The sequence below is a fragment of the Narcine bancroftii genome, chromosome 2 (genome assembly GCF_036971445.1).
Source record: "Narcine bancroftii isolate sNarBan1 chromosome 2, sNarBan1.hap1, whole genome shotgun sequence".
NCBI classification, from domain to species: Eukaryota; Metazoa; Chordata; class Chondrichthyes; order Torpediniformes; family Narcinidae; genus Narcine; species Narcine bancroftii.
The window spans coordinates 94722046-94738469 of record NC_091470.1 but is presented as its reverse complement, the minus strand read 5'-3'; the positions used below and the strand labels follow the sequence as shown (position 1 = coordinate 94738469).

General features: G+C 49.7%; 1 protein-coding gene across 3 annotated transcripts in view; it reads right to left on the bottom strand.

Annotated features, from left to right (window-relative positions):
- LOC138753909 (protransforming growth factor alpha-like) overlaps positions 1 to 16208 on the bottom strand; it is a 65107-nt gene extending 48899 nt beyond the window's left edge. Inside the window, exon 1 of one of the 3 annotated variants that reach the window (XM_069917457.1) lies at positions 15959 to 16208. In XM_069917457.1, coding sequence (XP_069773558.1) covers positions 15959 to 15995 — 37 coding nt within the window. In that variant the 5' untranslated portion in view covers positions 15996 to 16208. Of the gene's footprint in view, positions 1 to 5147; positions 5220 to 15958 lie in introns of those variants that run through there. The other 2 variants (XM_069917458.1, XM_069917459.1) reach the window with 2 other exon arrangements.
- Between the last annotated feature and the right edge of the window lie 216 nt (positions 16209 to 16424).

Sequence of the window (16424 nt, the reverse complement as noted above, 5' to 3'; positions counted from 1 at the left end):
TGTGACCATTTTGTGGTGCTTTTCCAAAAGAGCCTTCAATCATTGATTTTACAGACAAGTCAATCATAAAAACAGTTCACATAAGGTTGGGTTGTAATCTTAGGAGAACCAGGCAGGATAATCTGTGTTTCCGTCTCCCCATGCTTAAGCCAGTCCTTTCATTTTCTCCCAGGATCTCCTGCAAAGTATTTATTGAAGATTAGGGAAGATTATCAGGGGAACTAAGCGACTAACTTGCTCAATCAAAGGTAAATCTCTTGTTTTCTTGTAAAATTATATGGGTAAAGAGGGGAGTAGAATGTCCATGGATCTGCCAGTTGCCAAACCAGCCAATCTTCCTTCTGTTTGGGCAGAGCTGTAGGTAGTAAGGTGAATGGTAAACATCAGTGTCCTCCTGCTTCTCTTCACCTTTCAAGATTCAGTTTATTGCCATGCAATAAAGACAGTGTAATATTACAAGGAATTTGTGAGGCAGACCGATTCACCATCGGTAGAAATTGCTTGAAGCTCCTGTGACAATCAGAGGAACAAAAGAGAGATCCCCACCCCCACCCCCCGAGTCACTGAGTGTCTGTGGATTCGCCTCCCGCACTTCCGCAGCCACACAGAGTCCAGTTCAAACCATCGGCGACCTGAGCTCCAGATCCAAACCTCCGACACAGTCAGGGACACTTCAGCACCCTCTCACATCCCGGCTCTGATACCTGGTACCCCTTCAGCCAGTCTTCAGCAGTTTGCAGCCCGGTGTGAATCCCTCGACCACAGTCGCCAGCAGCCCACATGGGTTCCTTGCATCCAGTAAGCAACAGCCCACTGCCTGTATATTTCTTCAGCCTCAGAACTCCTCACTGGTCCACCCCTGTGGTCAGCATCCCGTTGATCGTCTCCTCTGCTTCTCCTTATCAAATGGAGGGTGAGCTCCCTGTTTTCTGGTGCCCTACACCAGTTCTCTGCCTCCCTGGAGTCTGCCATCCCTCGCGGCTGCTGTGACCTTGAGGGCAGACCTCGCAGTCGCCTTTCACTGTCTTGTTGGTATTGGGAATGGAATGAGTGAGATTAAGCAAGGGCGCCACATCTTTTATATTTTGGAAGAGAAAATGTGGACCTCAAGAAGCTCAGAGCCCTCCAACCAGCAGCATGTTTCCAGCTCAGATATGATTTAATTTTCGTTCACAGTTCTGAATGAAAAATGAGGAAGGGTAGGGTTTGCTAGTGGGTAGAGTAGGAAGGATCTTTTGCTCAGGTGGATGCTTGGAGATCGAAGAAACAGTTGGTCAGTGGAGAGGATTCCATAAGACACAGGAGCAGAAATAGGCCATTCAGCCCATCGAGTCTTCCCTGCCATGTAATCATGACCTGATCCATTTCCCCACTCAGCTCCACCGTCCGGCCTTCTAACCATAACCTTTCATGCCTGGCTCGTCAAGACCTATCAATCTCTACCTTAAATATACCCAATGACCCAGCCTCCACAACCACCCGTGGCAAGAAATTCTACAGATTCACCACCTTCTGGCAGAAGAAATACTTCTCCATCTCTGTTCTAAGTGGATGCACTCCAATCCTGAAGTTGTACCCTCTTGTCCTCGACTCTCCCTCCATAGAACAATACAGCACAGAAAACAGGCCCTTTGGCCCTTCCAGTCTGTGCCAAACTATTATTCTGCCTTGTCCCACTAACCTGCACCATTCCTCAGCCCTCAGTACCCCTCCCATCCACGTACTTGTCCAAACTTTCCTTAAATGTGAAGATTGAGCCTGCATTCACCACTCAGCTGGGAAGCGACATTTCCACAGCTTGCAGTCTTGATGTAAATTCCATTAAGGATGAAAACTGGGTATCTCTCACTCTCAGTATTTTGGTGTTGGTGTCGGGAAGGGAGTGGTGAGAATTACAAATCGGACTGGACTGTGCTTCTCTCGAATCCTGTCAACCAAGGACACCTTGAGGAGGATAGAAAATACCCCAGCACCTCCTGGTCAACAAAGAGCTTGCTTCTCCATTGGGAAGGCCCCAATGCAGCATGGAATGACTTCACTCAAGATTATTATGTTGTACTGCTTAAGCCAGGGGTGTCAAACTCAAATTCACGGAGGGCCAAAATTAAAAACTTGGACTAAGTCGAGGGCCGAACTAAATATTTATTGAAAATTTTCAACAACATCTGCATATTTTCTATTCTTTCAACATATGTAATGTTAAACTTTAGGATATATCTATAGGAGCATAATGTTACAGGTCAGGAGCAGGTAGCTCAAGTTCACCCTTTGCTTGACCTGAGGGAAACCTATTTGGTCCCTGTGGAGATGTAGTCAGCATTCACAGGCTGTGTCCATTTTGGCCTGCATTAGGACTCAGCAGTTCCTGCTCACTCCTCAGGCTCTAGGCCTCTATTCACCTTCGACCCACCATCCCTCTACCTGACCAGTCCTTTACCCAACCTCTACTCACCCCTCACTCCACTCGCTCTGCCTCTACCCACCCCATCCTATACACGCCACTCTACTGCCTCTCCCCTCAACCTGTTCCTCCCTCTACCCGTCTCTCACCCTCTAATCACCCCTCCCCTACTTGCCCTGCCCCTCCCCTTTTACCTCTTCCCTATCCACCCCTCCTTTTACTCATCCCTCCCTCTAACTGCCCCTCGCACCACCATAACTTCCCCTGCCCATTACTCCTCACCTACACCCTCTGCCCACCCCTGCTTACCCACCCACTCAGGCCCAGCGTGCTGCCGATCAGCCTTTGCGGACAGCCACTCTCTCTCTCTTCACGTGCAGGGCCGAACCAGCCGTCCCTGGGGTCCGCACGGGTGCAAGCACTGAAGGATGTGGCGACCGGGAGAAGTGCACTCGCGCCGTGGAAGGGTCGTCCGGTGCCAGTCGCGCGGGGCTCGCGCTGCCCGGGGGCCGTGCGCAGCCTGCCATGCCCGTCGCGTCGACAGGAAATCACAGGCGCTCGCCCATCCGCCGCACCGCTCGACAGGTGGGAGAAGTGACTGGTTGTGCGGGTAGCCTTCCAACCGGCTTGTCGGCTGATGACATCGACAGACTTCTCATGTTACAATTTCTCGTGTTACAATGGGGAAGGATGTGCAATGAAGGGGGAGGATGGTGGGGGTGACATTACCAAATAACAGCATCGGCTCTCGCTGCAAGACGGGCCACCTCTAATACATTTTTGAAATGATCTTGCGGGCCAAATATAATTATATCTTTGGCCCGCGGGCCAGAGTTTGACGTGTGTGGCTTAAGCCTCGTGATCATCAACCCGGTATGTTGGTCTTCATTGGTTGAGGGATTGAATCTAGGAGTAGGGAGGTTATGCTGCAACTGTACAAGGTGCTGATGGCATGGATGGTGCTCTACAAGCAGCACAATTGGCATAGCAGTTAGTGCAACCCCTTTACGGTACCAGCGATTTGGACCGGGGTTCAAATCCTGCGCTGTCTGTAAGGAGGTTGTACATTTTCCCCGGGGGCTCCGGTTTTCTCTCACCGTTCAAAACATACTGGGGTCATATGTTAATTGGGTGTAATCGGGCAGCATGGGTTTGTGGGCCGAAAAGGCCTGTTACTGTGCTGTATAAAAAGTGTTAAGGTATGGTTGAGGCTACATCTGGAGTACTGCGTGCAGTTCTGGTCTCCTTACTTGAGGAAGGATGGACTGGATCTGGAGGCGGTGGCAGAGGAGGGTCACCAGGTTGATTCCAGAGAAGAGCCCATCATCAGATTGGCCATGATCTCATTGAATGACGGAGCAGGCTCAGCGGGCTGACTCCTTGAGGAGGATATTTTTTCTTCTGTTCTGGTGGGGGTGGGGGAAATAAGTGTCTGTGGGTAAACACAATGTCAGGACTTTAGCTCCTCACCTATCATTTACCTAGTAATGAGCTGGCAACTGTGCTTCTAGCCCTGAGGAACTCTTTCCATAAGATGCTTAGCCCAGGTCCATCAGCTGATCATTCTGGACTTGGTGCTCCTATCTCTGCCGATCAGCAGAAGTAAAATGAACTGGAGGAAGTTTTAACAAGTGTCAAGGAGAAAATCAAACAGAAATCTACAGCATGGTACAGGCCCTTTGGCCCACTGTGTCGTGCCAACTCAATAACCTACTCAAACAACTGCCTAGAGTTTGCCAATTGCATAACCCTTCATTTTTCTTAGTTTCATCTAATAATCTCTTAAAAGATCCCATTGAACCTGCCTCCACCACTATTGCCGGCAGCCATGTACCCACACCATGATCTGTGTGATAAGGTTTCCTCTCTCATGCCCCTCTGTACTTACATTCAAACATCTTTACACTGTGCCCTTTCGTGTTGGCCATTTCAGCCCTGTCCTTCCACTTGTTCAATTTAGGGCAGCAGGGTGGTCAGTGCAATGCTAGTATAGCACCATCAACCCAGTTTCGATTCCAGCGTTGTCTGTAAAGAGTTTGTATCTTCTCCTTGTGTCCGTATAAGTTTACTCCGGGGGCTCCAGTTTTCCCCCACCCTTCAATATGTACAGGGGTTGTTGTTTAATTGGTGTATTTGGGGTCACAGACTCATGCGCCAGAAGGGTCTATTACCGTTCTGTACGTCTACATTAAAAAAAATAATCCTCTCATTATCTTGTACACCTCTGGCACCCAAAGAGAAAAGACCATGTTCACTCCATCCTATCCTCATAAGGCATCCTCTCCAACTCAGGGAACATCCTGGTAAATCTCCTCTGCACCCTCCCTTTCGCATCCACATCCTTCTCATACTGAGGCGATCAGAACTGAACGCAATATTCAAAATGGGGTCCAACCAAGGTCTTGTAGAGCTGCCACATTACCTCACAGCTCTTTAAACTCGCTCCCATGGTTAATGAAGGCCAGCACACCATACACCTTCTTAACCACTCTACCAACCTGTCCAGCGGCTTTGAGCATCTTGTGGACACTGAGCCCAAGATCCCTTGGTAGCTCCACACTGATTAGACTCCTTCCATTAACATTGTACTCTGCATTCAAATTTGACCGACCAAAATGGACCACCTTACACTTTTCTGGGTTAAACTTTATCTGCCCGACTCAGCAGCGTTCATGATTTATAAGGGCTCCAAGCCCAAAACATTGGTAGGCATCGTTATCTTTGCTGTATAAAGTACAGGTTGTACCTCTTTAATCTGGTGATCTTGGGACCTGGCCATTGCTGGACCACAGAAAATGCCGGAAAACAGAAATTGACCCCCTAAGGGAATGCTTATTATCTCTAGCACCATCTTCTGCACATCTTGGTCTCTTGGATGACACCCTGAAGGGATAAATATGAGAAATAAACAGGACTGCATCACCAAAACACTTGGCTGTAGTGTAAACAGTGCATTAGCACTGCTAATAGCATTGCCCTGGTGGAAGATCCACAAACTAATGTGGCAGATTCATGGGAGTTGCCGTATCACAGAGGGCTGGATTAGAAAGGTACAACCTGGACACTGTTTGACCTGCTGAGTTTCTCCAGCATTGTGTTTTAACTTCAACCATGTTGTCTGCAGACCTTCATGTGTTACCTCAGGATGTGTAACCTCTGGCAACCCTCCAGACAATCCACACCACCACCAACCTTTGTATCATCCACAAACTTACTAACCCACCCTTCCAATTCTTCATCCATGTCATCACAAAATCAAAAAAAAATTCCCAAAGAGGAGGGGACACAGAACATATCCCAGTGGAACACCACTGGTCACTAACCTCGAAGCAGAATACGAACCGTCTATAATTATCTTTTGACTTTCCAGGCCAAGCCAATTCTGTAGTCACAAAGCCCCCCCTCCCCCCTTGGACTCTATGCCTTCTTACCTTCTGAATGAGTCTTGTATGGGGAACCTTATCACATGTTTAACAAAATCCATATACACTATATCCACCGCTCTACCTCAATGTGTTTTATTACACATTCAAAGAATTCAATTCGGCTCGTGAGACACAACCTTCTCCTCACAAGGCTGAAACCTAATCAAATTATTCCTCTCTAAATGCTTGTAAATCCAGTCTCTCAGGATCTTCTTCAACTGCTTGACCACCACCAAAGTCTGTAATTTCTTGAACAGGAGAACAACATTTGGAGCCCTCCAATCCTCCAGTATGTCTCCTGTCCCCAGTGATGAGGCGAAGATCATCACCAGTGGCTGAGCAATCTCCTCCCTCACTTCCCACAGCAGCCTTGCGTGAATCCCGTCTGGACCTGGTGACTTATCCAACTTCCTGCTTTTCAATAGCTCCATCATATCCTCTTTCTTAATGTCAACATGCTCAACTGTTTCAGTCCGCTTTAAGTCATCCTCACAATTGCCGAGGTCCTTTTCTCTGGTGAAAGCAAAATATTCATTAAGGACTTCTGCTACCTTGTCCAACACCATGCACAGATTTCCAATATCACCCCATATTGGTTCTATCCTTACATGACCCATCTGCTTTTTCTTCACATATTTGGAGAATGCCTTGGGGGTTCCCTTAGTCCTGCTTGCCAAGGCCTTCTCTAGTCCCTTCTAATTCACCTAAATTCTTTCTTTAGACCTTTTATGGCCATGTTGTAATTATCTGGTGCTCTTTCTGTTCCTATCTACTGAAACCTCTCGGAAACTTTTCTTCATAACTAGATTTTCGACACCCGCTGTACACAATCCTTTCCCTGCCTCAATGGGATATAAATGCACCAAGCTCCATGAAAATGTTCCCTGAACATTTGCCACATCTCTGCCACATGTTTCCCATAGTAAAGGGGTGGCACCGTTAGCGTGGCAGTCAGCAGAATGCTGATACAACGCCAGCGATCGGGACTGGGGTTCGAATCTGGCGCAGTCTGTCTCCCTGTGTCAGCCTGGGTTTTCCCCAGGGACTCCAGTTTTCACCCACCTTTCAAAATGTTCCGGGGGTGTAGGTCAGTTGAGGTATTTGGGCAGCTCAGACTCATGGGCCCAAAGGCCCTGTTACCCTGCTGTATGTCTAAACATTAAAATTTATTTAATTTAAAAAAAATTGCTCCCATTTTATGCTCCCATGTTCCTGCCTGATACCATCAATTCCTCAATGTAATGTTTTCCCAAAGTGTCTATTCCTGTCCTTCTCGAGTGCTCTGGTAAAAGAGAGGTGGTTGTAATCGCTTTTCTGGAATGTTTGCCCACTGAGAGATCTGAGACCTGATGTAGCGACTCATCATTAAACCCAGAACGTTTAAACGATCCAACCACAGCAATGGTACAGAGCTCTTGCCTCCTGGACACAAACCGACAGAAACAGGAGCAGATATTGGCAGCTGGTACAAAGATTTCTAATTACTGGTCTGATAATACAGGGAGCAGCAGGGAGAGAACAGCACTCTGCACCAGAAAGTAAATGCCACACTGTGCTGGGGGCCAGGGCTGAGGGACACCTCACTGTGGGAGGGGCAGGGCTGAGGGGAACCTCACTGTGGGAGGGGCAGGGCTGAGGAGCACCTCTGTGGGAGGGGCAGGGCTGAGGGATACCTCACTGTGGGAGGGGCAGGGCTGAGGGGCACCTCACTGTGGAAGAGGCAGGGCTGAGGGGCACCTCACTGTGGGAGGGGCCAGGGCTGAGGGGCACCTCACCGTGGGAGGGGCAGTAATGAGGGGACACCTCACTGTGGGAGGGGCAGTAATGAGGGGACACCTCACTGTGGGAGGGTCAGTAATGAGGGTACACCTCACTCTGGGAGGGGCAGTAATGAGGGGCACCTCACCGTGGGAGAGGCAGTAATGAGGGGACACCTCACTGTGGGAGGGGCAGGGCTGAGGGACATCTCACTGTGGTGGGGGCCAGGGCTGAGGGGCACCTCACCTTGGGAGAGGCAGTAATGAGGGGACACCTCACTGTGGGAGGGGCAGGGCTGAGGGACACCTCACTGTGGGAGAGGCAGTAATGAGGGGACACCTCACTGTGGGAGGGGCAGGTCTGAGGGACACCTCACAGTGGGAGGGGCAGTAATGAGGGGACACCTCACTGTGGTGGGGGCCAGGGCTGAGGGGCACCTCACCGTGGGAGAGGCAGTAATGAGGGGGCACCTCACTGTGGTGGGGGCCAGGGCTGAGGGGCACCTCACCGTGGGAGAGGCAGTAATGAGGGGGCACCTCACTGTGGTGGGGGCCAGGGCTGAGGGGCACCTCACCGTGGGAGAGGCAGTAATGAGGGGACACCTCACTGTGGGAGGGGCAGGTCTGAGGGACACCTCACAGTGGGAGGGGCAGTAATGAGGGGACACCTCACTGTGGGAGGGGTTGTAATGGGGGGGGCACCTCACCATGGGAAGGGTAGGGCTGAGGGGGGTGCCTCATTCATGTGATGTGGTGTAAATGATTTCCAACACAAATGGAAGACAAATGATTTGCCCATTTGCTGATCTACTGCATCAAATTATCAGGTGGCGTCTGTTATCTTGAAAGGAAGATTGAGGGCAGCATCCATCAGAGGGTTAATACAGAGCTCTCGATGTAATTCTGTGTTGACAGCAAATGTACAGAAGGGAGGAGTTGAAGGGAATAGATCTAATCAAGTCCAAAATGCATTACTGCGCTGTACAAACTGATCTCCCAGATTAAAGTAGATGAAAGCACAATTAACGAGGCTGATTTCCTGACAGACGATCAAAGTTGCCATCTTGAATTACATTATAATTCTGCTTTGAACTGCATATTCTATAATTTTAAAACAATCAATATTCCAATTGACCTACTTAGCTCTATTTAATTCTGATTTGTCTTCAGTGAAAACATGCTGAAGTGAGACACACACAGATTGAGACTGGTTGTTAGTCCAGGTCAAATGTCTTCGTTGGCACCAAATGAATTCTGTGAAGCACCAATGACTGCAGACGCCGTGATTGCGATAAACACACACAGAAATGCTGGAGGAACTGAACTGGTCTCTCCGTATCCATAGGAGGTAAAGATATATTACAGACATTTCAGGCCTGAGGCCTTCCTCAAGGAATAAGCAAAAAACAGAAAGGCATCAGAATAAAAACTGAAGACTGGCCAGGGGAGGAGTCGAGACCAACAAAAAGTGTTAATTGGATATGATAAGAGGAGAGGTGAGAATTGATTTTGGCTCTGTGAAAAGAGACAAAGGGGAAAAAGGAACACAGAGAGAGAAAGAAAGAGAGAGAGAGTGAGAGAGAGAAAGATAAAGAGAGAAAGAGAGAGAGAGATAGAGAGAAAGGGAGAATGGTGGGGGAAAGGTGAAAGGGCAAGAAGAAGATGGGGGTGTTTAATGGAAACCAGAGAAATGGATGTTAATGCCATTTGGTTGGAAGGGGCCCAGAAGGAAGATGAGATGTTGTTCCTCTGATTTGTGGGTCGTCTCAGTCTGGCCGTGCATGAGACCATGAACAGACATAAGGAACTGGGATGGGGAATTCAAATGGGTGGCCACTGGGAATTCCACACTGTGGTGGATAGAGCAAAGGTGCTCAGTGAAGTGATCTTCCAGCATGCGCCCACAGTGGGAGCACCGGATGCAGTGGAGTACCCCTGCAAATTCACAAGTTGCTTCACCTAGAAGGACCTCTTGGGGCCCCAAATAGTGATGAGAGAGGAGGTGTGGGTGCAAGTGGAATATCTCCTGCAGTCACAGGGGAAGGTGCCAAGGGGACGATTGGTGGGGAAGGAGGAGTGGACGAGGAAATCACGGAGGGAGCAGACTATGTGTAACCTCTACAAATTTGACTGTGTTTGAAATGCACCAAGGCTAAAATGTAAGAAAATCTTTTCAAATCAAATTTATTATCATCTGATTGTACAAGAACATCCTGACGAAACAGCGTTCTCCGGTCCTCAGTGCAAAACACACAGACACACAACCAGACAAACCATACATATGCAGGACAAGTATTCAAATATGCAAATAAGTAAATAAATAGTAGAGTCTCGGATGGTCAGTGTGAGCAGTTCCTTTGGTCGTTCAGCATTCTCACTGCCCATGGGAAGAAGCTGTTTCTCAGCCTGGTGGTGCTGGCTCTGATCCTCCTAGATTGATGGGAGCAGCTGAAAGATGCTGCGCGTGGGGTGGAGGGGGTCCTCAATGATTTTGCGCACCCTCTTCAGACAACGATCCTGGTAGATCACATCGATGGGAAGAATCCAGTGATCTGCCGCTCTTAAGGTCCTGTAGGTTGACCTCTGATCCATTTCTCTGCAGCAACCGTACCACATTGCGATGCAGCCGGGCAGGACATTCTAGATAGAGCTCCTGTAGATGGTTGACAGAATGGTGCCCAGTAGCCTTGCCTACTTCAGTCTTCTCAGGAAGTGCAGTCACTGTTGCGTCTTCCTGACAAATGAGGAGATGTGTCCACGATAGGTCACTAGTTAATGTTGATAGTATGACAGTGTTAAATGCCAATCTGTAGTCAATGAATAACAGACAAACGTAGGTGTTTTTGTGGGCCAAGTGATATAATCAAGAGTGTAAAGCCAGTGGGATTGCTTCTGGCTTTGATAGGTGAATTGAAGTGAGTACAGATCCTTCCTGAGAGACTTGATCACTCGATAAGCAACCTCTCGAGGCACTTCCTCATGCTAGACATAAATGCCACCGACCAATAGTCGTTGAACCAGGTCACCTTGCTCTTCCAGGGCACCAGAATAATGAATGCCCTTTTGAAATGGGTGAAATCCTGACTACTGTAGCAAGATGTTTTAAAAATTAGACATAAAGCACAGTGACAGGCCCTTCTGGCCCATGAGTCAGTGCTGCCCAATTACACCCAATTCACCTCCAACCCCGGTACGTTTTGAAGGGTGGAAGGACACTGGAGCCCCCAGCATAAACCCACACAGACAAGAGGAGAATGTACAAATTCCGTATAGACAGCGCAGGATTTGAACCCCAGCCTCGAACGCTGGCGCTGTAACAGCATCGCGCTAACCGCTACACTAACCATGCGGCCACAAGAGGTTGAAAATGGCTCACACAGGTTTTAAGGGCGCAGCCAGGAACATTGTCTGAGCAGGACACTTCTTGAGGATATCAGAATATCTCCCCTAGCTCTAAGGACCCAACAGGAAGTTCTGCAGATGAGTGCAAGGGCTCCTTTGCTACAAGACCTACGAGTTTTCAATGGGTTGGGCATCATGACTGGACATTTTCCATCCTCTGTAGCAATGGGATTTCCTGGAAGGCATGGAATAAATCAAAGAACCTCTCCAGCCTTATAAAACAAAAAATATTAAAGTACAGTTGTGCCAACCCATATATTTCTAATAAAAATATCTAAACCCTTCCTATCTCATAACCTTTTATTTTTTTCTTTCATCCATGTGCCTGTCTAAGAGTCTTTTCAATGCCCCTAATGTTTCAGCCTCCACCACCATCCCTGTTAAAGTATTCCAGGCCCCCACAACTCTGTATAAAGAAAAAACGTTCCCCTCATGTTTCTGCTAAATTGACCTCCCTTCACCTTGTGCACCTCTGATGTTTGCTGCTCCCACCCAGGGTAAAAGGAACTGGCTGTCACCCTTATCTATGCCTCTCAGAATCTTGTAGATCCCTGTTAAGTCACCTCTTAACCTTCTTTGCCATAAAGAGAAAAGTCCCAGCTCTGCCTCATAAGACTTATTTACCAATCCAGGCAACATCCTGTTAAATTTCCTCCGCACCCTCTCCACAGCTTCCACATCCTTCCTATAATGAGGTGACCATAAACTGAACACGATACTCCAAGTGTGGTCTCACCAGAGATTTGTAGAGTTGCAACATTCTTGATTCTTGAACTCAGTTCCCTGACTAATGAAGCCCAGCATCTCATTGACCTTCTTAACTATCCTGTCAACTTGCATGGCAACCTGGAGGGATGATGGATTTGGACCCCAAGATCCCTCTGTTCTTCCACGCTGTTAACTTTCCAAATAAAAACCCTGTAATTATCTTAAAAAATGCATCATCTCACACTTATCTGGATGAAACTCTGTTACATTTCTGCCCAACATCCTATCTATCCCTTTGTAACCTATGACAACCTTCAACACCATGCACAACTCCTTCAACCTTCATATCATCCTTACTGACCCATCCTTCTTCATCTCAGTCTTTTATAAAAATCATAACAAGCAGGTGTCCCAGAACAGATTATCAGGTGAAAAAACAACATAGGAGAACATCTCGAGCTATGGATAGAATCACCTCTCCCTGCCTCTTGGCTTTCTGATCCTTGTTTACAAATAGCTCCACATCTCAGTGCTCTCCTCAAGTCTGAGAATCCTTACAAGTTCTCAGAGCTCCTCCATTATGTCCTCATGACCATTCCCAAACCTGAATCATAATCTCCTGCCTTCAGTTGTTCATGCCCTGTGTTTTAAATTTAAATGTAGACATACAGCATGATAACAGGCTCTTTTGGTCTACGACCCCGTGCCACCAAATTACACCCAATTGACGTACAAGCCACATACGTTTTTGAAGGTTAGGTCCAAATGGGAAACCCGGAGGAAACCAAAGCAGATACAGGGAGAACTTACAAACTCCTTACAAACAGTGAAGGATCGAACATTGGTCCCAATCTCTGGTGCTGTAATGGCACTACACCAACTTTCATATTATCCTCTTTGGATGATATAAGGGTTTTCCTTCTATGGAAAAAAGGATGTGAAAGTCTGTTTGAATGTGTGGAAAGCTGGAAGTTTGTCTCTTTTGAGCAACTTGGCAGAATACCTTGTGGTGAGAATAACTGCATCTGGATGTTCCCCTTGCTGTACCAGAGTTTTTGTGCTTTGCAAAGCAATAAAGCACGGTGAAATTAGTAACCGTGTTTTCATTCATTCATCAAATAATTTTGTCCACTTTCGCAGTACAGAACAGGATCAGAAAAGATATTTTCAGAGCTGGTGAGATTGAATGTAAGGGGAGCCTAGACTCCCTGGGACTTTACTCCCTGGAGTGTAGGAGGCACAGGAGAGACCTTAGAGGTTATAAAATAATGAAGATCATAGTTAAAGCAAATAGTTATAGGCTTTATTTCCCCCCACAGTTTGAGTATCCAAATCTATAGATATGTGTCCTGCTGTGTTTCTCCAACACTTTCATGTATTGCACTACAGTGTCTGCAGACTTTCCTATTTATATACATAATCAAGCATTTTTTGGGACAAAAATAGTAAGAAAAATAGAAAACAATTGCAAGATTTTTTGCTTCAAGAGCCGACTTCCAAAGGACCACCTTTAGGGCAGGTGAATGACATTAAGTCCAATGTTTTTATCATTTTATCTTCGATGCTTTGCCAATCCCCTTCTTCTGAAGGGTTTTTAAAACTAGTTTGCAGTGGCCTTTTCGGGTTTAACAGTGTTTGTAATAGCTAATGTTATATTTAGAATGATCTAAATTAATTTGAATGGGCCATCAACAATTGAACCTGGCTTAACTATTGAACAGTACAACACAGAAATAGACCTTTCGGCCCATCTCGCAATAGCGTGGATCTCCCAGTGGCCACCCATTTCAATTCAACCCCTCCACCCCCCGTCCATGGTCTCATGCACTGCCCAAGTGAAACCACCCACAAATTGGAGGTACAACGCCTCATCTTCTGTCTGGACACCCTCCAACTGGATGGCATTAACATGATCTTCTGTTTCTGCTAACCCCCTCCCCTCTTCCCCCAGCACCCACTCTATCTCTCTCTACCCTTTTCCTTCTGTCTCCTTTCACAGAGGCAAAATCAATTCTCACCTCTCCTTATCATATTCAACTGACACCTTTAGTTGGACTGGACCCCTCCCCCGGCCAGTCTTCAGTCTTTATTCTGTGCTTTGTTTCTACCTTGAAGGGCTCAGGGCCGAAAGGTTGGTAATATATTTAACACTGAGACCGGCCGAGTTTCTCCGGCATTTACAGAGTGTGTTTCACTAGAATCACAGTTGTGTTTTGCTCTGTGGCGAACTGTAATCCCGTCTGGCCCCGTCGACCTGCCCCTGGACCATAGCCCTCCACCCCCTCCCATCCGTGCACCCAGCTAAATTTTTCTTAAGTGTGGTAATCAACTGTTTCCGCGGGCAGCCGGGTCGCCTCTCGCCAGCCTCTGGGTGAAGAAGTTGACCCCAGTGTCCCCTTAAACAGTTCACCTTTCAGCCTGAACCCATGTCCCCAATCCTTGTCTAGCCAACTCAGTGGAAACGTCTCAGAATTACAGCACCAACAGCGCATAATTTAGAAAGTTGGCACTGCATTGTTGCCACCCAATTGCATTTGGGACATGGCTGTGAAAACCAGATCAATTCTCAATTAGAAATCTCAATATTGAACGTGATTAACCGATTGTTCCACTCCGCAGAGAACCAGAGTCTCTCTCTGACCAGAAGCTATCAACTTTACCCCTGGCTTCCTAGCAGATTCTGCCAAATCAATGAAAGCTGCCCCCGGTTTTGAACGTCCCCAAGGAAAATGAAGCCGGGGTCTCAGCTCCAGCGCGGCGGTGCGCTCAGGTCGACGGGGCGTGCAGGTAGACGGGGCGCGCAGGTAGACGGGGCGTGCAGGTAGACGGGGCGTGCAGGTAGACAGGGCGCGCAGGTCGATGGGGCGTGCAGGTAGACGGGGCGCGCAGGTAGACGGGGCGTGCAGGTAGACGGGGCGTGCAGGTAGACAGGGCGCGCAGGTCGATGGGGCGTGCAGGTAGACGGGGCGCGCAGGTAGACGGGGCGTGCAGGTAGACGGGGCGTGCAGGTAGACAGGGCGCGCAGGTCGATGGGGCGTGCAGGTAGACGGGGCGCGCAGGTAGACGGGGCGTGCAGGTAGACGGGGCGTGCAGGTAGACGGGGCGCGCAGGTCGATGGGGCGTGCAGGTAGACGGGGCGCGCAGGTAGACGGGGAGCGCAGGTAGACGGGGCGCTCAGGTAGACGGGGCGCGCAGGTAGACGGGGCGTGCAGGTAGACGGGGCGCGCAGGTAGACGGGGCGTGCAGGTAGACGGGGCGCGCAGGTCGATGGGGCGTGCAGGTAGACGGGGCGTGCAGGTAGACGGGGCGTGCAGGTAGACGGGGCGCGCAGGTCGATGGGGCGTGCAGGTAGACGGGGCGCGCAGGTAGACGGGGAGCGCAGGTAGACGGGGCGTGCAGGTAGACGGGGCGCGCAGGTCGATGGGGCGTGCAGGTAGACGGGGCGCGCAGGTAGACGGGGAGCGCAGGTAGACGGGGCGCTCAGGTAGACGGGGCGCGCAGGTAGACGGGGCGTGCAGGTAGACGGGGCGCGCAGGTAGACGGGGCGTGCAGGTAGACGGGGAGCGCAGGTAGACGGGGCGCTCAGGTAGACGGGGCGCGCAGGTAGACGGGGCGTGCAGGTAGACGGGGCGCGCAGGTAGACGGGGCGTGCAGGTAGACGGGGCGTGCAGGTAGACGGGGCGCGCAGGTCGATGGGGCGTGCAGGTAGACGGGGCGCGCAGGTAGACGGGGAGCGCAGGTAGACGGGGCGCTCAGGTAGACGGGGCGCGCAGGTAGACGGGGCGTGCAGGTAGACGGGGCGCGCAGGTAGACGGGGCGCGCAGGTAGACGGGGAGCGCAGGTAGACGGGGCGCTCAGGTAGACGGGGCGCGCAGGTAGACGGGGCGTGCAGGTAGACGGGGCGCGCAGGTAGACGGGGCGTGCAGGTAGACGGGGCGTGCAGGTAGACGGGGCGCGCAGGTCGATGGGGCGTGCAGGTCGACGGGGCGCGCAGGTAGACGGGGAGCGCAGGTAGACGGGGCGCTCAGGTAGACGGGGCGCGCAGGTAGACGGGGCGTGCAGGTAGACGGGGCGCTCAGGTAGGCGAGTCGGAAACCCCTTCCAGACCTGAAGCAGCATCTCCAGACGGAGCAGGAACAGGTACAGACTCGCCTGTGTCAGTCACCCCGTCTCTCACATCAAGGACTCGGGCTTCGACCTTTCAAAGCAACCCCCCCCTCCCCACCCCCCTGTAATTCGTAGAAAGAAAGGAGCTGAATGCATACCTGAAAATATGAGGATGGCTTCGCTGCTTAAACTCATCCTGACTTGTCGCTCTGCGCTCAGACGAGGGATTGCAGTGGGTTGGGCTGTCGGCAGCAGGCTCGATGTGCGGTGACCTGCCAGGCAAAAGGAAGATCCTTTCGCAAACTCTTAAAGCAAGATTCCTCCTGTGCCCAGAATTGGGTCGATGAGCTGCGTGTCGTGGTAGTTCCGGCGCTTACTTGACCTGCACCATCTGGTGAAACGAACTGTCGAGTGGCATTTTTCGCGACAGTGTCCTGCGATGCACCCGAGGCGTGAATATTCTTGGGCTGATTGGGCACGGGTTGATTTGATACCAGATTTCGAACTGGTGGAGATTATTCAGCTCTTCCAGCAAAAACAGTGCTGGAGAAAGTCAAACTTCATATAGTGGCACAATTTCTAACAGTGTGCCCTGTTTTACGCAAACTCGCTTTTACGAAGAAA